The sequence below is a fragment of the Kryptolebias marmoratus genome, linkage group LG13 (assembly GCF_001649575.2).
Source record: "Kryptolebias marmoratus isolate JLee-2015 linkage group LG13, ASM164957v2, whole genome shotgun sequence".
Lineage (NCBI taxonomy): Eukaryota > Metazoa > Chordata > Actinopteri > Cyprinodontiformes > Rivulidae > Kryptolebias > Kryptolebias marmoratus.
Genome location: NC_051442.1, coordinates 26,327,748 through 26,354,502, shown reverse-complemented (window position 1 = coordinate 26,354,502; position 26,755 = coordinate 26,327,748). Strand labels below are relative to the sequence as shown.

The window sequence follows — 26,755 nt, the reverse complement described above, 5'->3', positions numbered from 1 at the left end:
AAACAGGAACGGGCAGGACAGAAACTAACAACAACAGACAAACCTTAGACAATGGACCAGCGAGGTATGGAGAGAAATGACCGGGTTTTAAAGACTGGGGATAACGAGGTGAGTGGGAACAGGTGGAATGATTACTTATTTGGGACAGGTGAAGATGGGCGTGGCTAACAGACAAATGAATGACTGGGGAAGAGTGGAAATGGGAACACAAACACAAGGAGGACAGAACCAAGAAGAAAACAAAACCCAGATAACTAAAAATAGAAAACAAAAACAAAACCCAGAAAAAGCCAAATCACCACACCAACATGAGGCACACATATTCATATCTTGGTGGATCTTGCTATTTTTTTCTTTTCAACATATCCAACATGTTCATGTTGAGGCCAGGCTTTGCAGCCACAGAACTCATCCACCTTAGTAAAAAGAAAAAGCAGTTATTTATTTTGATCAGGATATTTGAAGCTGATGACTCATCATTGGCAGCAATATTGAACATCACACAGTGAAAAAATATTCAAGTCAGGAAGGAGGAAGTCTCTATTTATTGTTTTACCATTATTCATTCATGGTAATGTTAACAATGAATGTAGCATTAGTGCTTCTGCAGTTCACTTTGTTCAACTGGTATAGAAAACATGACTTCAAGTAACATGAGCAATACCTTTTAGGGTATGTGGATGTGGGAGATTAATTTTAAGAGACTCTCTTAAATAGGTGTTAGCTTTTGGACCGTGTAAGTGGAGAATGATTGCAAACTCCTGCTCTTTGGTGTACTCATGGCTGTTTTTTGACAGGAGGTCTACAGGAAGATCTGAAATTCAGTTAGCATAAGGTCATTATTAAGGACACTTGAAATAACATGAAAGTCTAATCAAAGACAGGAAAGCATAATTCCACTTGGTTTAGATTTTCTACATATTGGTATTTTCATTTTATCGGACTACAAATCAAGCTTGTCTTTCAGCTCATCGTTTATGAGTGACTTCTCTCTAAGTTCCTCAAGAACACTGCACACTTTGTTTTTTGCCCTCCTCTCTCGAGCCATTGCATTTTTTTCTCTTTCTCCAGACTCTCAACCCTATCCAAGGCATCAATGAGTCTGGCCCTCAGATCATCAGGTGATGAAGGGAGAGCGTAGGAGTGGTCCTAGTAGATACAAAAGATAATCAGAAGATGTCTGAGAAGAGTGACAGAGTGAGAGGTAGTGGGGATGACAAAAGATTGGGACTAACAAGGGATATGCACAACTGTTTGAGGAATGTTCATTATTGATACTCACAACACTGAATACAGGCACTGTGCTGACACTTGGTTTGAGTTGTTTGTCTTAATATGCTGTTTGCTGCTTCATAATGAGTAAAAATGTCCACTTTGGTCTCATTTTGTTCCAGAAGTCTTGTTGTTCATTCACATGAAACTTTACAAACCTAAGTTGTGCTGCCATGTTTTTTAGAAAGAGGAGGCTTTCTCCTGCCATACATGTTCAGTCTTTTTTTATTAGTCTTGTCATGACATTTAGCCAGCTAACTGAGGCCTGTAGAGTCTGTAAAGGAGCTGTTGAGTTTTGGCTTTAATTTTTGTTAAATAAACAATGCCATTGATTGATATGTGGCACATCTGTGGCTGTATGGTATAATATACATTGCAGTTCATTTAAGGTTTTGTTTGCTTAGTTTTAACAGCTGGAACAAACTAGCTTCTGAGATGTAAAACACTGAAACTAGAAGACTGTGTGCTGCATTTAACTGTGACTCCAAAGTAAGAATAAATAGATTTTTAAGATGAATTGTTAGGGAAAAAGTAGCATTGCCTTCAAATTAGACACCACACAGAATGGCTGGCTGCTGACATTTCACTCACAGCATCATGCGAATCTGGAACAGTTATGCAATGAGGTGGTGATATGATGCGCGCTCCTTGTGCCATGAACCTTGTGGCCATGGAGTTCCTCCAACTTCACAACATGCTGGAACCTCTGCAGGCCACATAAATAGTCACCCAATCACACAGCTTCTATGATGTCCCAGTTGGATTTGTTTAATAATGATTTTTTAGAAAAGTATTAAGCAGATAGAGTAGTACATTAAATAAAGTTTAGAGAAAATGTTTCTTGAATGTTAGCCTGCTAACATTTACCCACAGAGTGTTCCAACAGTGTGTGACAGTTTAGAGTTCTGCAGGACACGTTCTTGAAACAACGCAACCCTCTGAAATGAATCCTGACCAACTGCACTGACTTGTGTCGAAATAGCATGGTGTCAAGCTGCAACTGCGTCTAGTGCTACACTTAAGTACAGAACAAATTATCTCAAGTTGTTCATTAATGTGTAAAACTTATCCTTTTAATGTTTTTGCCAGATGTACTATTACTTGTTATGTGATTAAACATGTTATTTTAGATCTTTTTCAGTGAAACATGAATATTACAATTATGTACCAAGTTTCTAATAATAACATCTTTATGGCAGACTGTATTTAAAGCTCCCACTAACAGTCCAACACCTGTCTGAGGAAAACCAGCAAGGACATGGACATCATTCAAACAGTTTTTCTTCATAAAGAAAGCTTTTTCAATTTGAAAGTTTATTGACAAGAACTTGTTTAGGATTCTAACCAAATAAACCCTAAAACTCAACATTTTCTGACAATACAGAAATGATCTAACTGATGGCTCAGTTTATGAACTAAAATAATAAATTAATTCTGTTTATTTATATACTCTGGTTTACAACAAAAGTCAGCTCAGAGCACTATACAAAAACATTCACATCAGTAGATTATAAAATGCCAATTTGTAAAAGTTATCTATCTAAAGAAGCCAGCAGACCGTGTTGAACCTTTTTTAAGTAGAATTTGTTTTTGGAAGACCAGGGTTGTGACTTTGTTGCAGTGCTTGTTGGAATGTCAGTGCTTGGTTTTACTCCACTGGAACTTGAATCACGTGTGCATATCATGGGCAGGGAAGGCTATAATTATAACACGCTTGCTGAGTCTATCTGCACACTGTCAAAAAGAAACTCTGGCCCACTCAGGACCCAGATTCAATTTCATCGTGTCAGTTTTCTGTTCATCTTTGCTTGAGACTAGCTTTAACTTAAATCTCTAAAAACTTCACATAGAAGGCTTTTTGACATGTTCAGACAAACAACTCTCACTTACTCAATGTTGACAAAGAAACATGGATAAAATGGAATTAGGGCCATGTCCACCTCATCCCTTCTCCTCAGCATTAACAAATGAGTCATGCAGGTGCTACCGTTATGCAGAGAGGTAAGGCCCTTTTAAAAAGTCATAACTGGATCAAAATGTAAATGTAAAGCATTCTGATGTGTATCAGTTCATCTGAATGAATTCAGGGTTTGTGTACGTTATCTGACTATGGCTCCCATGATGTAAGTACAAATGATGTGCTGTAATGTGTACTGGAACATACACCTACACCTGACACAAAGGAGATATACCATATCAATGGTGTTCGAGTCACACTGCTAGTTGGTGCAACACTGGGTTTTGTTCATATTGTGTGGAGAAATAATTCTGCTTTGCTCAGCCCTAAGAGTTATTATTCACTTTTTAAAAAGGTCAAAACCTCAAACTGCATGATAGGAATAAAACACTAAACAGAACCATTTGTAAGATATTTAGGCCTGAAAATCACAGGCAATGCAGACATCATTGCTCAGTTACACTAGTTCTGTCAGAAGGAATGGCCATTTTGGATCAAAGACGCCATTTTGAGGTTTTACTAATGCATACACAAATAATGTGAGTGTGCCAATATAAAAAGTGCCCCCTAGTACATTTAAAACAACCTTTTGCTATTTATTTATTTTTTTTAAAGTTTAATGTACAAGTAGGACATTTGGTACACCTATTGTTCTCATCAAGGACTACAAAAAATTATCTTGCTCTAATGTCAGAGACCAAGAGAGTCAGCCAGAGTCTGACCATTTGGTTTGAAGCTATCAGTTTGATGAAACTTTTGCCGTTTCTATCCATTGCATTAGAACAAAATCCTTTTTAAGGAAATTTGAAGTATTGGATTCAAACTTGGACTGTTAAAGCACGGGACTTGTAAAGTTATCAAGAGCTTTAGATTTGCCACAGCATATGGGTGTAGCTACACCTTAAATTTTGCCTTTTTGCCAAAAAAAACACAAAAATGTAACTGACACAAAGAATGTTTGATCTGCACTTAACTCCACATTCATATTATGCAATTATTTTAGCCTGGTTGACTGAGAACAGGAAGTTACATGCATTACTCATCACATCATTCTCTGACCTGCTGTTTCATATAAACTATAAATTTTGTCAAGTGACGGATTACAAGCTGATGTTCCTTGGTATTGTTTTGCTCTTGTATCAGCCATTTTGAGTTATAGTCCCTGTTGTGAAGACATTTTTTTTTAGCTTTTTCTAGCCTTTAAATTTGAATACACACCTCCTAGAAATTTAGAATGTGTTTTTGCTTGGGTGTGGCTGAGCTATTTGCCCAATACTGCGACACAGGCAGGAGCATCACCAAAGTGCGAGGGCTATTCATTGTTGCTTGCAACTATAATTCTTCTTGGGGTGCCATCAGTTTTGTCAAGGCCAATTTCATTAAATTATTTTTAAAATTATTTAGTTAAATTAAAGATCAAAACCAATGACTGACTTTTATTAGTTTTTTAGTAGGTTTTATGATTATTATTATTATTATTATTATTACTTTTGTCAATTTCAAGTTATTTCAGTTACCTTTGTGTTTGTTTGTTTTTCTTTGTTTAACAAAAAGATACAAACAAATTTCACCAGGTCTGCAAAATTTGGACCTTTTAGGGAATGAAGAACCTAAGGTAACCTAACTTAGATTGCTATGGCTTTAAACAATTTGTAAAAGCCCATATGATGATGCCATGGCTTTGGAAGCTTTTGATAGGTTAGTTGACAACATTTAAGTTAATTGGAGGCACACCTGTGGATGCATTTTATTGTTGACCACAGCTAATTCCATGGCAAATAAATGATGGTGTTGATGGCCACACTGGGCTAATGTTGGGGAATCTATCTGTCAGACACGCGTTGCATTAATTTCCTCCAGGTCACTTCTTATGCTGAATCAGGTTTATTCCATTTAAATTTCATACTTCGGATTTACAGACTGACACAGACTGACCAGGTTCAGTATTGATAAGTCAATCCCTCCAGGATTTCGTGGGCATTTTTTGTGATTGTTGCGGGCTAAAATGCCTGATTTCACGGGGCATTTTCTTAAAAGTTGCGATAAAAAGTTGCAATTTTTTTTAATACTAAAATCAATTAAAAAACATAACTTTTAATATATAAACCAAAAATACTTACTAGTTTTGTAAGATAATTACCAACAAACATTGACATTCTCAAAATGTGCTTTATTTGAGAACTTTGATAGCTTATAAACTGACATTCATGACCATTTCTGGATTCTCCCTCGTCTGCAGCTCTCCTCACATGTTTTGCAGGCACAAAGTGTTTGTCGATGGATGACTTGCGTTTATGATCGATGATTACACTGCAGGACGTGCAAAACAGCTTCCCCCCCACTCTCGTACAGCTGGGTAGGAAACTGTTTTGTGCGGTCCTTTGCTGAAATCTTTGTGGGCAAATGTGAAGCATTAGCGCACATTTTGGCTTCAGTCGCTGCTCCTGCACGCTCCCGGCATTCTGATGTTAACAGAATGTGACGTCATGTGTCTTCTTTGTGAGTTATTTGGGGTTATTTTGTATTTCACACTACACAAACCCACAAAGAAGAGACTAGACCACAGAAACGGTGGCGAATCACTTTAGAAACAATAAATATTGGGTTAAAGTTGCAGTGTTTTGGGCAAAGTTGCGATTTCGCAGGGTTTGCTTGATTTTGCATTAATAGTTGCGATTGCAACATCGCAAAATCCTGGAGGGTCTGATAAGTACATGGCATTATTTCAATAGCACCATAAACACGGTCAACAGAAAATATGATGACCCCCGGTGCACCCAACTTCCTCATTCCATACTAAGCCAGAACGCCAAAAAACACATTATTCATACCAGGTGACAGTGATGCCCACACCGACAAACCCACCACCCAAGTGTCAAAGCTGCGTGCTCACTTGTAATGTCATCAGTTACTTATTTCACTCTTATGGCTCTTACAACAACTTTGGTTCATCCTTGGCTACAATTTCAAGATGCCATACCATCTGTTCAAACAATTATACACAAGTATACACACCATGGGAATGTTCACCCATCATACCATTCAAGAATGAAAAGGTGTTCCAGAGATGTGTGTGTTTTGGTGCAAAATGTGTGCATGAACCCCAAAACAAAAGCAAAATATGATGTGAAGTTGCAGCTGAAGCTGGTCAAAAAGTTTTGTTATCCATAGTGAATTGAATCCTGTACCAACATGGGCTGAAAGGTCACTCAGTGTGAAAGAAGCTGTTAAGCCAAAAGCATCATAAAAAAGTCAGATTACAGTTTGCAAATGCACTCAGGGATAAAGACCTTAATTTCTGAATATATGTCCTGTGGTCTGGTGAAACTAAAATAAAAACTGTTCACACTTTGAGAGGCAGGGGATAGGCACCAGGTCTCAGCGAACTGGAAAGGAAAACGGGTAAAAGAAAATGGATGGATGGATGAATGGATGGATGTACAGCTGTCCATGTATAGCAAGTGACAACTGAAATAACAATTAAATGTCTGTTACATAATCTACTTGTATACACACATATAAGAAGGGGCAATTAAATGTATTAACAACAACCTAAAACATGAAGCATTTAGGTTTAGAAAATAAGCCTTTTTTTAAATATCTGACATTCCTGCTGTAGTGTCTTCCGAAAGCGGATTTTCATACAGTCTGGTACTGTGGCTCATTCTACTGGGGCTGTTCCTGGGGTCTGTTGGAGCCACTCTTTCAGCATTGGCCTTGACTGTCCCTAACTTCTCTATTTCCTCTTTCGGCTCTTGGTATTTCTCCAGCTTCTTATGTTCATTTTTCCTGATGTTCCAGGCATTTGGGATTGTAGGTTGTTGACCACCACAATGTCCAGTTGGTTAGCCATCACCTGTTTGTCAGTCTGAATCTGGAAGTCCTATGCTATCTTAGTCCTTCCATTCTCAACCACCTTAGGTGGAGTCTCCCACTTTGACTGTGGGACCTCCAGCCCATACTCGGTACAGATGTTCCTGTACACTGTTCCAGCCACTTGGTTATGGTGTCCCATGTATGCTTTGCTTGCATCTTACATCCTGCTTTTATGTGCTGGACTGTCTCAGAGGCATCTTTGCACAGCCTGCATCTTGGCTCCTGACTGGTGTGGTAGACCTCACCCTCTATTGCTGAGGAAGGTAGGATTTGTTGATATCAGCCACTTCCTCAATCTGTGGGTGATACATGCTATGCTAGGGCTATAATCTTTCAATGATGGTTCCTCTTGTTTCTCCTCTTCCACATTGGGTTTCTGCTGCCTGAGACATTCACTTAGCAGATCAACATTGGGGGCTTTCTTACTGATGTACTCCAGAATCTTGGTTGTTTTATCCTTTATAGCAGCTCTGACACTCACTAGTCCTCTGATTCCCTCTTTTCTCTTAGTGTACAGTCTCAAAAGTGCTGAACTTGGGGTGAAACTCTTTGTGCATTGTTAGGAGTTTTTGTGTCTTGATGTCAGTGGCTTCTATTTTGTCCTTTGGTCAGGCTAATATACCATCATATGTGTTGATGGCTTGGACTTTGTCCTTGTCATTTAGCTGGCTCTTCAGGACATACCTTACTCTCTATAGGTAATTGGTTGTGCCTGGCTTCCGTGAGCCTCATTATGGTTGTCATTTGGTAACTATAAATGCCATACAGGTATTTGTAGCTGTTCTGGACATCTGCAACGTTGCCTTCAGGTAGTTCAACCCCTTTAGTTGTACTCAGCTTGTCTCTCTTTTTGATACTATTTGACCACAATTATCAAGTCTGAAGGACATCCCAATATCGTTACTGTATATCCTGGTCAGTGAGTCAAAGTTTCACTTATTTTTGTCATACACCTTGATGTTATCCATGTAGAAGAGGTGACTGATGACTGTTCTACTTTGGAACCAGTATCCATAGCAACTCTTTGCAATGATCTGGCTGAGGGGGTTCAGGCTCATGCAGAACAGAATTGAGAATATGTTTTTCTTTCTTTCTTCCAATTATATTATATTATATTATATTATATTATATTATATTATATTATATTATATTATGTCACTTGTTTACTTCCTAATCAGTGTTCTGTCACTAAAATGAAAAATTTGCATATAAAATGTAAATTCAGAGTGAATTCTAAAATAAAAACATATTTCAGATTAAAAAATTTCAAAGACTTCAAAGGTTTTTTATTCATATTTTAGTATCATACAGAAAAAAATCTTTTTAATCCATCATGTTTTGATCAAACTTTTAATGGCAAATGCTGGTTTATCATAGAGGGGTTCTAAAATGCATCAAAAGAACATATAAAAATTACGGCATATTTAGACATCATAAAATGAAATCATGTGACTGAAATAAACCAATCTTTCCATGTGAAAATTCATCTCGCCTTTTCATTCATAGGTCTTTTAGCTGTCTTCAGTCTGCAGTGATATTTTCTGGAGCTCCTGAATCAGTGCTAGAATATACAAACACAAATTATATTCTTTCATATTAATTTTGTGGTACACATCTGGAAAATACAATTGTTCTATTATAAACTATATTATAAACATAAAGGGCAACGAGTGAAAAACTTACCTCCAACAATTTCCTCCTTTATTTTCTGAAGTTCCTTTTTCACTTCTTCAATGATTTCCTTTAAACAAAAAACAGGAGTATGAAGACAGTTTTTAAAATTTTATTTAACTTTTTACTTTTTTACTTCTCTTGTTAGATCCAAAAATCTGTTCTAAGATCCAAAACAATTCAGTGTAATTCATTGTTAGTGAGTTATATTGAAGTGAAAAAAAACACACAAAAAACATACAACATAATGTTTCAGTGAGCTACAGAAACAAAAGTTATGCCATGTCCTTTAAAGCACTAAATAATGTTCTTGTTTTAAGAATTAGAAGGAAGTGAGCTCATAAAGCTTTATTGTTTACTAACAAGTTGCAATTTAATGTAAAGATTGAAGCTCTTACTTGTTTGATTCTTTCCATATCAGCATCAGCTTCCGGACTGTCTGAGGTTTTCTTCACTACTTTGGTCCTACAGGAGAAAAATCCATATTTCCCATCAGCCCAAGAGATGTTTTAGAACACAAGAGATGTAATAGATGTTGTCCCAAAGAAAAAAAACAGTTCACATGTAATCTCAGAGGAGTAAAAGTGGAAAGCAGAACCAAAGCAATCAAAAACCATCCCTTTGGCAAATGTTTAAAATTAGTTGTCTTCTGCTGTCTCTGCACCCACTTCCTGCATTTATTTGCTTTTAACTTGTTAACTTCTATGTTAGCTACACATCAGTGTCAGCACATGTTCAGTTATTTATACATCAGCAGCAAAAACAGAACAAATGAAACCACAGAATGTGTCATAGCAAAAAGACAAAACTAATGGTATTTAAAAGCCAATCATTTGGGGATTTTAAAACAAACCTGATAAAAAGCCACATTGTTCCCAATGAATAACAAGCAGTATATTGTAATAATGTTCTCATAGTTTAACAGATTTTAAATATGGTTACAGAAAAAGAACAGCAGATAAATTATTAGGGTTAGACAGCTGAAGGACTATGGTAGTCTTGCAACTTGTTCAGGGTGTACCCCACCTCTCGCACAAGGTAGACATAGTTTCCCTACAACGCCAAATGAAAAAAACAGGTAAGAAAAATGGATGGATGGACAGATAGATAGACAGACAGACTTTAATTAAAGAGTTGGATGAAAGTCCTTGAAGAAAATTGCATTTTTTTTGTCAAAGGTTTGGACAGCAGAGAGAGTAAATCATACAAACAAACTGAGCAGCAGGAGAGATCAGAGGGCTGACTCGTACCTGGACCCTGGACCAGAGGCAGCATTAGAAGAGAAAGATGGGCTGGATCTGGAACTTTGGCTTGAGTCTTTTTGAGTGGTAGTCAAGCTGGATTTGGGCCTGTTGCAAAAACATTTAGATGCTGAAAGAAAGCTTCTGACTATGTTCTGAAAAGTTATATCCATATTTCAGAGGAGAGGATATGTATGTATACATATACAGTATATACTGTATATATATATGAGGTGAACAAATTCAAATGATGTATGGTAAGGCATTGTTTGAATTTGAATGATTTTGGTTCCGATTCCAATTTCTCATTTTGATTCTTCAATTTGTCAAACCAACAGCTTTCACCTGGATGCTATGGTAAACACAGCAGGACATCATGGAGTCTGGTCTACTTCCTGGCTAACAGTAACAATTTCAGGTCGTTTGTCTATGAAAACCTACATTGGCTGATGTTAGCTAGGTATTTGCATTTGCGTTGACTCACCGTTTTACATTGAATATAACTTGTTAGCTGCCTTAATGTTGGTATAAGATGTATTCTTATTGTTTTACTGACCTGATTCTGACTGAGGCCATTATCTCTGGGTCAGCTGGAGCTCTACGTTCAAAAATCACCTCATTCGTTTGACTCAAACACACTAAAACTGACTAAACACATTACACTACTCCCAAACTATAAAATCCAAACATGCTAAAATTACAAATCTCATTATTGTTTGCTAGTTGTTGTTTTTTTTTGTTTGTTTGTTTTTTTGTCACCGTCAAACTTCCGTCAACTTTTGCATCTCTTTTTTCTTCTTGTAGATTTTTTAGGTGCTTGACAAATAACTTTGGGCTTCAGTCAAATTGGAGAGGGGTGTGTATTTTTCTGTTAGGCAAGGTTGGGGATGAGATCAGATGGAGGATTGCATCTTTGCTGCTGTCTCTTACTCTAACGCTCTTCAAATATGAGAATGATTTTCAGAAAAAGATGTGGTGTAAATTATTTATCATAACTCTGGTTTTACTTGGCCTATCAAAAACACAATTTAAAAACTGATGTATAGTTTCAAGTCTGTACGTTTGACACAAACTGAAACAGAGTCAAAGAGAGGGTGCATCTTTCCTGCTGAGCGATTTAAATCGGTCATGTGACTAGATCGACTCCAGTTAAGCCACATTTCTGATGGCTGCCACACGCTGTCCATGGTTGCACACACACTTCCTGCTGATACTCTTTTGTTGTTGTTCTGCTGCTACTTCTTCTGGGTATCAAAACTAGGAATCAAAATTTTTAAATTTGAAAAATTTCGGGAGAATCGGAACGTCAGATCTGGTTCCAATCGATTTTTGAGAGACTTGATGCCCAACACTATATATATATATATATATATATATATATATATATATATATATATATAAATACACATAGTTATAGCTATTAAAGATGAACAGAAAAGGCATAGTTATAGACAGACATATTTATATATAGACATGGTAGGTTTTCACCAGAATCAAGTTTAGATTTGTGATGTTGCTGTCCATCCGTTTGCTCAGACATTTTTTCTTTGTGAGGTTCCTCTTTAAATCATTCCATTGGCTCTAAAAGCTGAGGTTGTGTTACATCCATGGATTGGTTTTTGAAACTTTGTAAATTTATTTGTGTAGACTCTTTTTGTTTATAAGATGTGGTATGTGGTTCATATCACTAAAGAGTAAATAAAGCATGCTGAGGCAATTATAGTAGCTTCTAAATGAAATATTACTATAATTCATTAAATTAAATAAATTAAATATATTTTTTATGCTCACAACAATAGCCCTCCCCCCTCCCCCCTCAAGAAATTTCTCAAGAGCTGCCACTAACAGACAAACAGTTACAGACAGACAGTAAAGAGTATATACTGTGACAGCTTGATGGATTAGTGTCTTACCTTGGTGAAGAGGCAGATTTTTCTTTAGGCTGGTTTATTTCTGGTAAGATATGGTATATAATTGTCACACATGATCATATTAAGTTTGCCGTATGATGGTATAATGATGTGTGAAGAAAAATAAAGTTTTTATACAGAGTTTGATAATGCAGTCATGGACAAACGTTTTGTCAGGAACACAGATGTTGTGTTTGTTTTCACATGTTTCTAATGTTTACTAAAGAACTGTTGAAAGAAACTACATTTCAAAAACTTTATTTAGCAAATAAAAAGTTTGTTCTGACTTACTGGACATCAACTTCTGGTCCAAATCTTGACTAAAGCTCACCCAATTTTGTCTTCTTAGTGTTTTGAGTTGTTCACTGTTTGTTTATTTCTGTTTGTTCCCCTGCTTTTTAAGAACTGATCACAACTCAGTGGAGTTTAGATCTGGGGACTTTCCTGTCCATAGGTTCAAAATTTTAATGTTCTAGTCTTTGAGCCACCTTCTATTCATGTTTGCCTTGTGATCCAATGCCTCATTATGCTGGAAAATACACAGATCACCAAAATGAGAGCAACGCTTCCTGCATATTCTGCAAGAACTATAAAAAATTGTTCACCTAATCCTTCTGAACCCCTCATAACTGAAGAGAGAAAGAGAATCTCTTATAATTTTGGGTCTATCTGACCCGAAGGCCACTGGAGGATTAATTGAGGGGGCAAGAACAAGAAGAAGAAGTTCATTCTGGCCAGGACATTTCATGCTTCATGAGAAACTCAAGTGAAGAACTTGTCAACATTTTCGCTTTTCTGCATTTGTGAGAACTTTTATACAAGGGCTGCAAGGAAAAAGTGAAATCATTCTTCTCTCGCAGCCCTGGGAGGTTCTTACAGCGTATGTAGGAGTCTTCAGCTCTCTTCACTGTCTCTATTGGATGAGGAGCAAGCATCTGATCACTCTGCACATCACAGAAACTAAAGCTGCAAAACTTTTACCCACATTTGTTTCACTACAAAAACCCATGTGTGCTCTAAAGGGAGAGTTACTCACCGCTTGGTTCTGGGAGTTTTGAGGCTGAGGAGTCACATTCCTCCTATAGTCATGTACAGGTAAACCACAGAGAGATTTTTACTACACATTTTACAATTCCAAAAACAGAAATTAGTTAGGACCTAATAATACTGACATTATTAGCTGGGAACTTACATTGGTAGGTACTTCCTTTTTTGTAGGAGGTTTATCAGCAGCTTTTCTCCTGATTAAGAGATACAGTCCAGTCATTAGGACGCTTCTGTACCGGATCATTATATGTCATATGACCCTATTTGCACCTGGTGCTAACATGCTTCTTTGAGGAACAGATTAGAGGGGACAGAATGGGAATCTATTCAGAAGCAGTCACTAAGACCACATTCAGAGGGATTTATGGATACTGGGCAACATTCATTTAACACTGTGAATGCACGTGTTCTGGCCCAAATCAAAGACATACTGAATAAACAAAACAGTTCTGCATCAGCCCAGCATGTCCAAGGGGTCACCTTTTAGTGGACCTTTAAAAAATATTTAAGTCCATGCCACATGCCATAAGTAAACTGTAAGTACCCTGTGTGTTTCCCCAATATTACCTTGTATGTTACCTTGTGAATACAAGGTAAAAGCAAGTCAGAATGGCTGTAGAAAATGGAAGTTTTGAAACAGTTGCTGACATGATTCATCCAGTGACATGGCTCTTTGACCAATCAATGGCCTGCAATCTTCTGGCGTTAAATAATCAGCTCACCTGGAACCAGGGACCCTCCTAAGAACAGAGCTGGAAGCGGGTAAAATCACCCAATGGAAAGCCTCTTAACCCACAGCGAGTTTACCCAAATAAGTCACGCCCATGGGAAAAGGGCTTATGTTACTCTGTAAGTACCAGGCTTTTATTGCATCATTTACATAACCAAGCTTTAAAAAATGACTTTATAACTTCAGCAAGAAAGAGGAACTTGATATGTATTTGTGTCTGAATAATAATGTAATTAGGATATATTGATAAATATATATATATTGATTATGTTTGCAGTGATATTTAACTTGTTTGACTGTGTGAACCAGGTTGAATGTTTATATGTACTTATGTTCTGGGAATATATACTCATAGCTTTCGTCCTGTAATCACTTAGGATTTATCAGAACAATAGGTCAAAATAGCTTCTCTGACTTTTAATAAGAACTTACCTTCTTGCAAGGATGGCACTCATTTCTCCCATTAGGCCACCCCCTCCTCCACCAGATGAGGATGCTGGTTTGGGGGCAGGGGTTGCTGCTCCACCCTCATCCTTTATAAACAAAAAAGTCAACTCAGCTTATTTAACTATTTCAACTATTCTTTCAATTTACATGAAGCTAATTGTTAAATCATAAAGGCTACTTGCTTCACAAAGTTAACTCACTTTCTACTAAGGTTGTTGAAATTTTCAGAATGTTCTAGTTTAACTGAATTCTTGATAACACAAGAAAAAAAATCAATTTAAAGCTAGACGTGATTCGATTTATATATATAGTGCTAATTTACAACAAACGTCATCTCATGGCACTATACAAAACAAAAAAAAACAAGTTCAAATCATAAATCCAATTTAGTTTCAAAGTCAAACCCAATTAGAGTCAATTCAATTTAAATCCTATTTTAATACAATACATTGGCATTCAGTACATCATGCAACGCCAATTATTTTCTAAGGAAGCCAGCAGATTGCGTCAAATTTTCACTTCATTGCAATCTCCCATTCTGAGCAGCATACTGGTAACAGTGGGAAGAAACAACTCCCTTTTAACAGGAAGAAACCTTCAGCAGAACCAAAACCAGACTCAGGATGAGCGGCTATGTGCCTCAGCTGGCTGGGGTTGAAGAGGACAGAAAAGAGGCACAGACAAACATAGAATGACTGGTTTAGTTGTAGTTCTATGAGAAGAAAAACGCATGTTAATGACAACATTATTACAAATAAAGACATGGATAGTAGAGAGAGTAAAGACAGCAGCAGAGTGAGGAAATGTGGTCAATTTGTTCTCCAGCAGTCTAAGCCTATAGCAGCATAACTAAGGGATAGCTCAGGAAACCCAAGCCAACCTTAACTATATGATATATTAAAAGGAGTCTTACCCTCCTGGCTACCAGGAAAAAAAAATATTGTCCAATCACAATTTTTTTTTTAAATTTCCCAATCTTTGTAAGCCCCACCCCTTCACATTTGGTATCATTGAAAAGCCCTAAATGTCCTCTGTAGATAGCAAAATGAGTTAATTCAGGGTGGGAGATATTCAGGTTTAAATATATTCTCTTCAAAAGACAAATTTGAACTAATTGTTGTCAGGGGATTAAGTCTTGTCCTAAAAGTAGACAGGGTGTCAGCCTCATGGACAGAAACTGGAAGTTGGTTCCACAAGAGAGGAGCCTGATGATTGAAAGCTCTGCCTCCTTTTCTACTTTAGAAACTCTAGGAACCACAAGTAAACCTTCAGTCTGAGAACGAAGTGTTTTGTTAAGATAATATGGAACAATAATATCTTTAGTATAAGATAGAGCTTGATTGTTGAGAGCTTTCTATGTTAGAAGTAAGATTTTATGTTATATCCTGAATTTGACAGGGAGCCAATGGAGAGAAGCTAAAACTGGAGAAATCTGACCTCTCCTCCTAACTCTCATTAGAACTCTGGCTGCAGCATTTTGGATCAACTGAAGACATTTTAAAGAGTTTTTGGAAACCCAAATAATAAAGAATTACAATAGTCCAGCCTAGATGTGATAAATGCATGGACCAGTTTTTCTGCCTCATTTTGGGACAAGATGTTTCTAATTTTAGTGATATTGTGTAGGTGGAGGAAAGCTGTCCTAGTAACATTTTAATGTGAAGAGTAAATCTCATATCCTGAAAAAGAAAGCCCCACTAAGGCTACATTAAAGCTGGAGGCCAACGTAATGCCATCCAGGTTAAGTGAAAGGCTGCAAAGTTTGATTTGAAGGTGCCCTGGTCCAAAAACTACAACCTACGTTTTGTTGGAGTTTAAAAGCAGAAAATTAATAATCATCCATGTTTTTATGTCTTTAAGACATGCTTGTAATCTGATTGGATTCATTAAGGTACACACCTCTTCGAACAGTCTTGTTGGGATGAGATCTATAGCACACATGTTGATGGTTTGGATGAGGCTTTTATTTTTTCATAATTCAGAAAGATAAACAGGACAAGAACAATCTAAACACCAAACAGGTTCTAGTGACACTTCTAAAGCTGCTTCATTTAATAATGAAACAGTGACAATAGCAGGAAGAATGGTGTGAAACATTTTTATTTATAAAGAATCTCATAAAGTCATTACTGTTTCAAGTTATAGGGATACATGGCTTAACAAAGCGGGGACTCTTTATCAGTCCGGCTAAAAATATAACTGGGTTTGGTTTTATTACCCTCTGTTAAAGATGAATAATATACAGTTAGATTTTTATGAAGCAGTCTATGTATGTTAGCAGGCTATCTTTCCAGATTAAATAAAATTCTTAGTGGAGTTCTTAGTTAGTGGAGTGGCATTGTCTTTCCAACTTTCTGTTTTAAAGTATGCAACTCTGAGTTAAACCATAGAGACAGCTTTCTCTCAATGGTTACTTTCTTTTCAGAGGAGCAATTTAATTTAGTGATAAACACATGGCAGTAGTCCACTGATTTGTGAGAAAGCAAAATTAGGATTGCTGGTCTCTGTTACATTGCTCTGAAACAAACACAAATAAGTATGATGAAAAGAAGGAGTAGGTTTGTGAACTTTTTGGGTAAATCCAATTGACTCTACTAAATTATTAAAGGCTATGTTTTTATGCTATCATTTTCAACATCTACATGAATATTAAAATCCCCCACTATTATGACTTTATCAGTATTCAATAATTAGTCAGACAAAAAGTCAAAACTGAGAAAATGAAATAAATAATAAAATCATAAATAAATAATTCATGAACTAAATTTAGTTTTGGACCCAATGAGACCTATTTTTTATTCCAGTCCTGCTATATTCTTACCTTTGTTGTTTTACGCAGTTTGGCTCCTGCAAGAGCTGCTGCCAGATCAGTTTTACCTCCTCCTCCTCCTCCTCCTCCTCCTCCACTTCCTCCGGCTGGGGGCGGGGGTGGTGGAGGTGGGACCATGCCACCAGAGGGAGGAGGAGGAGGTGCAGGTGGACACGACCCAGAGGGTGGTGGGGGTGGTCCTGGAGGTGGGGGTGGTGCCGGTGGGGCTGGTGGAGCAGCTGGTGGGGCAGGAGCTGCAGGAGGATCAGGTTTCATTTTCTCCAGTCGCTCCTTTTCCAGCTGTTCTTGCTTTTGTTGCTCTAATCTGAGTAGAGATGAACAGCTGGTTAAGACCCAGTCAACCCATCAGGATAATATACTGTATGTCTTCAAACACAGACACAGTGAAGACCTTTAATTATAGAAAACTATCATTGATAATAAAAAAGTACCTTTTCTGTTGTTCGAGCTCCTGTGGGGTTGGTCCATTTTGAGGCAGTCCTGTGAAAGCGTCATTAAATCAACTTTAGAACATTTTGTGTCTTGCAAAAACAGAAATATCAGAAGGTCCATGCTTTTGTCCAGAATAATGACAATAATGACAATAATACCACACAGGCCCACAATCGCACCATGTCTCGAACCCTCCCTGGTTACTGCTTTCCCAGCCCACATCAGTATTTAGCTACAAATTAGAAAATCACACCTTGCTAGCATGATACTACAGGCACAAGTATCAAGTCTGCCTTTGGTTGTTTTCATGACAGGGAAGAGTTGTGGAAATATTTCATGTCTTCAAAATATTTAGCCAAAATAAATGGATAAAGATGCCTCCTTCACCAACCTGATTATGATAAAACATCAAAAAAACTTCTCTAGCTTTGGAAAAGAACCTATTATTCACTGTAACTAAAGATCTGGAACAGCTCATGTGGTCACCTATTTACACAGTGCAAAATCGGCCTGTGTAAGGCACAGGCTTATGATAGTACATGTATTGTGAAATGGATGCTGTTTGTGTAAAATACAGCAAACCACAACAATAAAATATTTTAATATATTTTAATGGTATAATTCCTGATTTGAATAGATCTGTATCTTAAAATTTCTTGTGTCTTGAGATCTAAAGCTGTTCAGAACACATCCAGGGCTGAAGCCCTGAATGCCCACATCTAACTTCGCTGATAGACTCAGCCTAGCTGTGGAGGAGGAAACACCATCCATGAAGGGGTTTTCTGTGCAGAACCTCAATCTACCCATCTTCTTTCATCATCCAGCAGCCCTGACCATGATGAGAAGAGCTCCTGGCTTTCAGTCCAAAAGGGAAATAAAGAACAATTCAGCATTCAGGCATATTTTTTATTGTGTGGAGAGTGAAGACTTGTTGTTGCAGCTGTGTAGTAAAAGCACAGTAAAATGTGGTATGATGGTTTTAGTGGGACACAGCATGCACCTGTGCGTCCCAGAGCATTGCTGTAACCTACTTGGAACTCTGCCAGTTTGGTGTGTGTGATGGGGTTTTAGCCTTGGCCTGAAGCCAGCATTGCTAGTCCTACTTCAAATTCTCAATGACCAAATCACATGGGTGCTCAGGGACTCCACATTATGGATACACTAACATCATACTCCACCTACGACCCTGATACAAGGTCACCATAGTCATAAAGCAACACAATCCCACCATGGAAATTTTGTGCATGCCTAAAACCATCATTTATTGCTTTCTTAATACACACCTGAAGACCTTGCCATGACCCTGAAAAGATTCTGACTGATTTTGGCCCATCATAGTTGGAACTCATTCATTGTGAAAGGAGGCTTATGTGTTGTCTTCCTTAGCTTTGGTTACCTGTGCTTCCCGATGCATTTAGAGCCTCTAATGCTTGCATCATGTGGTTGGCAAAAAGAACAGCATCTTCTTTACTCCCAAAATTCAAACCCCACACCTGTTTGGGATCTCGCCATTGATGGAAATTTGGAGTGGCTTGATTATACTTCATCCCTTTGATAATGGGACAGTTGATCACCACCTGGACAGAAGAAAAAGGATTTGCTGAAGGAACCGTCAGAGGTCAGATTCAATACCATGATCATTTGTGTGTTTGTATTACTGATGTTTGAGTTGCATGAATTCATAAGCTGCATGTTACAAATATTGCAGACTTTTATCTAGAAAGAATTGATAAATTAAAGTAAAATAAACAAGATGGTAGCTATTTTTCAGAATTTCTCAAAAAGAAGCTCACTAAACCATGTATGATGATGAGAAGTCAGCTTTGTTGATGTTGTATCATCTTATACCTGCTGGTCAGCCTGCAGTTTCCGGCCCACCACTCTGAACGTGTTTGCTGTTGGGTTATGATAGATCTGGACTCGGCTGAAATGAGGAACATCAGATCCTGCTGGAACCCAGCGCTTGTTGCTGTCATCATACATCATGACCGTAGCTCTCACTTGACAGATACTTGACTCACTGTAACAGGAAGAATAAAAGGTAAAGACATGATCTGACAAAGTATGAAAACTAAACAATAGGACAAATTTTGAAAAGCATAAAAGATTTCTGCAAATATTTCATCAATATAACCTTTAAATCATATCTGGTGCAGATCTAGGACTGAAACTTCCACTTTCTGCCTATGAGGCTGACAGCCTGTCTACTTGTAAGACTAGGCTTAAGACTTGTTTTGATAAATCTTCTGTGTGAGATTGTGTGTGAGGTTAAGTAATACCAACAAGATATAGTTGGGTTCATCTGTACGCACAGCTTGGGCTCTGGAACCCAACTTCCAGAGAAAGGCTGGACTCTTTCTTACTCTGGAGTTGACCAGGGAAAGAGGCAGGTGTGGGGATACTTACAAGCCCCTGGCTGAGCGCCTTGGTGTATGAGTTTTTCCCGGTGAATGAGAGGGTCGCCTCCCTGTGGCTCCAAGCTGTAGGAGGCAAGGTTCTGACTGTTGTCTGTGTTTATACACCAAATGGCAGTTCAGATTACTCAGCCTTCTTGGGTAGTGTCCGGAAGGAGTAACATCTCGGGGTTCTGTTGTTCTCCTGGGTGACTTTAATGCCCATGTGGGCAATGACAGAGTTATCTGGAAGGGGGTGATTGGGAGCAATGGCCTTCCTGATCTGAACCCAAGTGGTGTTCTGTTATTGGATGTTTGTGCTAGACATGGGCTATCCATAACAAACACCATATTTAAACATAGGATGGTTCATAAGTGTACCTGGTAGTAGGCCACTTTAGGCACTTTAGACATAGAATCAGAATGGGCCATATTAAGGGCCTCTATTGCAGATGTGACTTCCAGGAGCTTGGGCCTGAAGGTCATCGGTGCCTGTTGTGGCAGCAACCGGAGAAAGCTGTCGAGCTAAAGAAGGAGGCCTTTAGGGCTTGGATGTCCTTGAGGACTCCTGAAGCAGCTGACAGTTACAGGGTGGTCAAAAGGACTGCAGCTTTTGTGGTTGCGGATGCAGAAACTTGTGCATGGGAGAAATTCAGAGAGGCCATGGAGAAGGACTTTTGGTTGGCCTCGCGGAGGTTCTGGCAAACCATTTGACAACTCAAAAAGGGCTGTCTCAGACTGTGCTTAGGTAGTCTGAGTGGGGAACTGCTGACCCAGACTGAGGATACTGTTGAGCTGTGGAAGGAGAACTTTGAGGATCTCCTTAATCTGGCCACCATGTCCACTTTTGAGGAGGCAGAGTCTGCATACTCGATGGAAGACAAGTCCAATACCATGGCAGAAATCACCGAGGTAGTCAAAAAGCTCCCTGATGGCACAGTGCCAGGGGTGGATGAGAATCCCTGAGATGTGGAAGGCTCTGGTGGTTGTGGGGCTGTCATGATTGATACATCTCTTCAATGTCACATGGAGGACCAGAACAACACCTGTGGAGTGGCATACCAGGATGGTGGTTCCTGTTTTTAAAAAGAGGGACTGGATAGTGTGTTCAAACTATTGAGGGATCACACTTCTCAGCCTTCTGGGGAAAGTTTACTCTAGGGTGTTGAAAGGGAGGCTCTGACCGATTGTCAAACCTCTATTTCAGGAGGAGCCGTGTGGCTTTTGCTCCAGTCGTGAAACAGTGGACCAGATCCTTACCCTTGCTGGGTTGCTAAGGGGTCATGGGAGTTTGACTTGCCAGTCTACATGTGTTTTGAAGATCTGGAGAAGTCTTATGACTGTGTTCCCCGCTGCTTACTATGGGGGGTGCTGCGGAAATATGGGGTGCCTAGGTTGCTTTTGAGGGCTATCCGCTCCCTGTATAACCAAAGCTCCTCATCCTCATTCTTGGCACAAAGGGGAGTTCATTCTAGGTGCGGGTTGGACTCCACCAGAGATGTCCCTTGTCTCCGATCCTGTTTGTGGTGTCCATGGACAAGATCTTGAGGTGCAGTCATGGAAAAGAGTGTGTTTGTGTGGTTTGGGAACTTCAGGGTCTCTTCTCTGCTTTTTGTGGATGATGTGGTTCTATCGGTGCCTTCAGACCATGATCTTTAGCGTTAAATGGAATGGTTCGCAGCTGAGTTTGAAGAAGTTGGGATAAGAGTCAGCTCTTCGAAGTCAGAGGCTCTGATTCTTAACCAGAAATGGGTGGAAAGCTTCCTCCTGCTCGGGAGTGAGACTATGCATCACATGGAGGAGTTCAAGTAACTGGGAGTCTTGTCCAAAAGTGATGGTAGGATGGAGCAGGAGATGGATCAACGGATCAGGGGCCTCGTCTTCAGTAATGAGGGCACTGCTTTGATTGGTCATGGTGACGAAAGAGTTGAATCGAAAGATAAAACTCTATATTTCCTGGTCCATCTACATTTCAACCCTCAACTATGTTCATGAGGTTTGGATCATGCTGAAAATAACGAGATCCTGAATACAAGCAGCTGAAATGAGCTTCCTTCGCCCTGTGCTTAGCCTTAGAGACAGGGTGAGGATATCTGTCATCTGGAGGGAGCTCAGAGTAGAGCCGCTGCTCCTTTGCATCAAAAGGAGTGTTGTGGAATTTTCTTTAACAAAGAGGACAACAAAGAGTTTTGTCTTAAGATAATTTATTTAAGCTATATAGCTGAGAATCACTGTGCTGAGGTGAGTCAACAGAGTGAGTCTGAAACATTACAGATAGCTCCCCCTTCTTATACCATTGTAGTATGAGGAGGGGTCAGGGGGGAACAGAAGGGTCAGATAGCTGACTAAAAAAGGGGAGGTAAATAAAGAACATCCTTTATGGGCTTGTAGGCACATACTGGTAAATTTCCATACAGTCAGGAGGAGTCAGGGGGAAACAAAAGGACCAGAGAACACATACATCCTGGCACCCTATAGGGATAAGAATAAATGCGTTCCTAACTAAAGTAAATCATGGTGGTCACATGCAGCAAAAAGTATTTTTCCCATTACAGGAGCCAGTTGAGGTGGTTCCTCTGGAGGTTTTTTGGGCATGTCCCACTAGAAAAAGACCTTGGGGTGGATGCAGAACTCGCTGGAATGACTATGTATCCTCTCTGGCCAGTGAATGCCTTGGGATCCCCAAGGAGGAGCTGGAGAGTGTCACTGGGGAAAGGGATGTCTGGGTTTCTCTCCTGGACCTGTTGCCTCTGTGACCCAACCACAGATGAGCAGTAAAAGATGGAGATGGAGAAATATCTGAGAGGAGATGTTCCTTGTGTTGGCTAAAGCAAAAACCAATCTCTGTTCATGTTACAAACAGGCAGCACTCGCACAGTATAAATATGCAATATAAATTATCAGGAAGAATGATGAAACCATTAGGGCTGATTCTATGGCCACAAAACTGTTAGGTACTGATACAAGAGCCTTTTGGAAAGAGGTGAATATGATTAATAATAGTAAACCTTTTCTCCCTTTTACAGTAGTCGGTGTTTCTTAGACAAATATGATTACAGAGCTCTAGCGATAGCGTTATAGTAAATCGCTCGCCTGTGTTCAGAGTGAATCTTATCAGGTCGATAATGTTGATGTTGATATTATTAAAACTCATGAGACTTATCAAGCAATTAAAAAGTTGTCTGTAAATAAGGCTACAGGACTGGATTTCATCTCTGCTCAATATCTAAAATTTGCAAGTTTAAGGTTAGCACCCCTTCTTGCCTTGTGCCCAATTGCCTTTATTGTACATCGTTTTATTCCAGACTACATGATGAAGGTTCTTTTAGAACCTGTGGTGAAAAATAAGGCAGGGAAAATAGGCAGTTCTGAAAACGACAAATGAGAATGTTTGTCTAATGTTTTTGAACAAATTCTACTGGCAAGATTGGACAAATTAGTAATGTCTACTGATAATCAATTGGAGTTCAAGCCTAAACATGGCACTGATAGGTGAATATACGCCTTAAAGAAATTATTAATTACTTATAAAACTAAAAAAATTATTGCTTTTATGTGTTTTTTAGATGCCTCCAAGGCTTTTCTGTGTGAACCATAGAAAACTGATTCGAAAACTGTGTCAAGCTGAGGTGCCTAAATATATAATTAGATGTTGTTTTAATGGTATAAAAACTAGAAGATAAAGGTCAAGTGAGCCAACTGTGTTGGCACCTTTTCAGGTCTGTAATGGGGTCAGAAAAGATGGAATTTTATCACTTGTTTTGTTTGACTTTTATTATAAAAGTCAAACAAAACAGGTGATAAAATTCTGTTTGATGATAAAATTGTTGATTTTTAAAATGCGCCGGATAATAGCCCATTATGATTTTCACCCTGGTGTTATAAATGCTGGCATAATGAAAGGTATTTATTGACTAAGCTGGACATCACTGAAGGCCTAAGTGTGAAATGCACCGCCCGCCACTGCTTTTATATTAATGCCCTCTCCAAGGAGTTAAACCTGTGTAGGAATGGCTGTATGGTTGGAGGTACAGTAATAAATCACCTAATGTATGCTGATGACCTAGTGGTGTTTAGTCCAAGTTCAGCTGGTCTTCAGTTGTTTCTTAATGTGTGTTCAGTATATGGTGAACAACATGATATCAAATATAATCCGACAAAAAATGTAATCATGACTTATCAAACTAAAAAGGACAAATATATGACATTTCCTGACTTTAAACTGCATGATAATATACTGAGGAATATCTCAAATGAAGTTAAATATCTTGATAATTTGCTAGCAGATCACCTGTCAGATGACGACATTTATCATCAGTGCCATATGTTATATGCACAAGCGAATGTACTATCTTGGAAATTTGGATATGAAATTTGGATGAGGTAAAACTTCCTTAGATAATATTGTACCTCACTGTACAGAGCACAATTATGGTGGAATGACAAAAAAGCAAGTTTTTAGAGATTGCAAGTGGCTTATAAATGTGTATTAAAGAAGCCCAGATGGACCAATACCAGTGAACTATTTGTGTCCACTTGGGTCAGCACATTGAAGTTCATTTGTCAACTCAATGACTCTGATAATAGAGTCATCTTCATGCTAACTAACACTGAATGCAATGCCATATGTTACATATCTGAACTTTGGAAATACTGGTATGATTGTCTTTTGAAAGGACAGGAGTATTTTTATTTTATTTTGTGTGTTATATATTGTGTCTGCAAATAAAGTTTTTCTCTCTCTTTCTTCATTCAGCTACATAATGGAAATAAACTGTGCCTTCATGATGTAGTAATTTTATATATTAGCCAACTAATAGACTTCCTGTCTGAACCCGTTTGAATTCTGCTTGAAAAAAGTAAGTATATAAATTCAGAGTGCCACAGGTGGAGATGGTGATTTAATCAGTGGAGCCAGAGCTGCTCCTATCACCTCCCTCACTGCAGCTCTGTCTAATCTAATCTATTGCCCGATGCCCACCTGCCTTCAGTCAGTTTGGTTCCTGACTCTGGGCCATCTCCAGAAAGATCTGTGCTTGTTTTCCTCTCTGCTCACCTACAAAACAAACAAGAGGAAACAAACCAGAACCTCACTTCTGTCTCTCCAACAAAACCTACCAAGCTAAACCTATTTGCTCTCATTTACTCTCTACTCACCTGTGTTTGTCCCTTCATGGTATCAGTGAATCCCATGGGCCCTTTTCTTACTCTGTTAGAGGATTAAACTACTTAACTTTGGAGGAGATCCTCTTGCCGAGGATTGGGCATCGAGTCTTGAGAATCGATTGGAACCAGGATTAACATAGTTAGGGTGTAGTGTGAATCAGGTAACTAAAACAAGAAAAAACATCTTATACCAATATTGTGGCAGCTAACAAGTGATACTCGGCATACAACTGTGGGTCAACTCAAATGCAAATACCCAGCTAACGTTAGCCCATGTATTTTTTTATAGACAAACAACCTGAAATTGCTAAAACTAGCCAGGCAGTTAACCAGACTCCACAACGTGCTACTCCATTCACCATTGCATCCTTAATGACGCCTACTCCTTGAACCCCAGCCAACTACCTGTAGACTCCCCTCATCTATACAAAAGTCACTAATGGGTAAAACATTTTAGTTTTGTTAAACTTGTTCTCACAAAGAAACTTTTCCTTTAAACTGTTTCTTTGCCTTTCTCACAGAGCTCTAGTGATTAAGTCCACTGAAGAGCTGAAACCTCATCAAATAAATGTATTCATTGTAGTAAATCCTTTTCAAACTTTGTTTTTGTGTTTGGTGTTTTTGCAAGTCCAGCCTGCCTTACAGAATCTATTTCAGTACAATATAGCCAGAAATGGATCTGACACCAACCTCGAACAGGTGCTTTAGTGTTTGTCAAAGTGTTTGTCAATGCGTTTATGTTCGATGATTACACTGCAGGACGTGCAAAACAGCTTCCCCCCACTCTCGTGCAGCCGGGTAGGAAACTGCTTTGCGACCGCAGTGGTTAGTTTTAAGTTGGATATTGGATATTCGCGCTCCATAGAGTTAGCGGCGTCTAGCTTATGGCTGACCCGAAAAAGGAACGCTAATGTCGGCCAGATCGTCAGATCGTCAGAACACCGGCCATAGGTGTGAATGGACACTGACCGACGTCATGACGTCATTGATTTAGTTAAAAAAAACGTTGTTTAACTTTCAGTTCTTCCCTCAACTACATAATAACCCCTGTCAACAGAAAATAAAATAGCTTCTCATCACAACACCTAATTGGTGTTAGACTGCATGTAATCTGTAGTGGATCGAGTGCATCATATGGATTTGCAGTGAACTGTTGTAATGTTTTTATGTGGGTTTTCTCCGCCTGAAGTGGTATTTCACTTTTATCTAAATAACATTTGACCTGAATGTTATTTAGAATGTCCTGTGAATTTGGAGACATTTGTTCTTGTTTTGCAAAAGTCACCAGGGGGAACCAAATATTTCAGCTGTCTGAAATAATCGGTTCCCGTTCTAAAACATAGGAGACAAAAATAAATTACCAACAACTCCTTAACTGTGTTTATTCCTCTGTATTATGATATTATTAGCACATTTGTTTCCTTAAAGAATGATGTTTTTATGAGAAATATTTGCCCCTCTAAACAATTCTGTTAATTGATAAGTTATTATTTATTTTATTTATTAATTGTTTTTGTCAACACATTGTCTATATTGTCCATAACAGAGTCTGTCTGTCTATCTATCACAGTAGCAAAACAGTGGGTTAACTTCGCCAAAACAAGTTGTTTGACCTTTCACGGTCTCTGTAGTTCCCTTGAACATGAACGCGCCCTCTCCCTGGGCTGCCACCTTACCGTGGTGGAGGGGTTTGAGTGTCCCAATGATCCTAGGAGCTATGCTGTCAGGGGCTTCATGCCCCTAGTAGGGTCACCCAAGGCAGACAGGTCCTAGGTGAGGGGCC

The 26,755-nt window shown here is 38.7% G+C and overlaps 1 protein-coding gene across 1 annotated transcript in view; it reads right to left on the bottom strand.

The window, feature by feature from the left end:
- Positions 1-8,369: 8,369 nt before the first annotated feature.
- The window catches only part of LOC108249835 (vasodilator-stimulated phosphoprotein), a 39,213-nt gene continuing 20,827 nt past the window's right edge, over positions 8,370-26,755 (bottom strand). Inside the window, exons 2-13 of the mRNA XM_017439459.3 lie at positions 19,262-19,433; positions 18,810-18,990; positions 17,413-17,461; positions 16,973-17,285; positions 14,137-14,237; positions 13,120-13,168; positions 12,964-13,006; positions 11,931-11,970; positions 10,027-10,125; positions 9,175-9,241; positions 8,789-8,846; positions 8,370-8,666 (exon numbers count right to left, since the gene is read on the bottom strand). Coding sequence (XP_017294948.1) covers positions 8,617-8,666; positions 8,789-8,846; positions 9,175-9,241; positions 10,027-10,125; positions 11,931-11,970; positions 12,964-13,006; positions 13,120-13,168; positions 14,137-14,237; positions 16,973-17,285; positions 17,413-17,461; positions 18,810-18,990; positions 19,262-19,433 — 1,222 coding nt within the window. The 3' untranslated portion in view covers positions 8,370-8,616. The remainder of the gene's footprint in view (positions 8,667-8,788; positions 8,847-9,174; positions 9,242-10,026; positions 10,126-11,930; positions 11,971-12,963; positions 13,007-13,119; positions 13,169-14,136; positions 14,238-16,972; positions 17,286-17,412; positions 17,462-18,809; positions 18,991-19,261; positions 19,434-26,755) is intronic.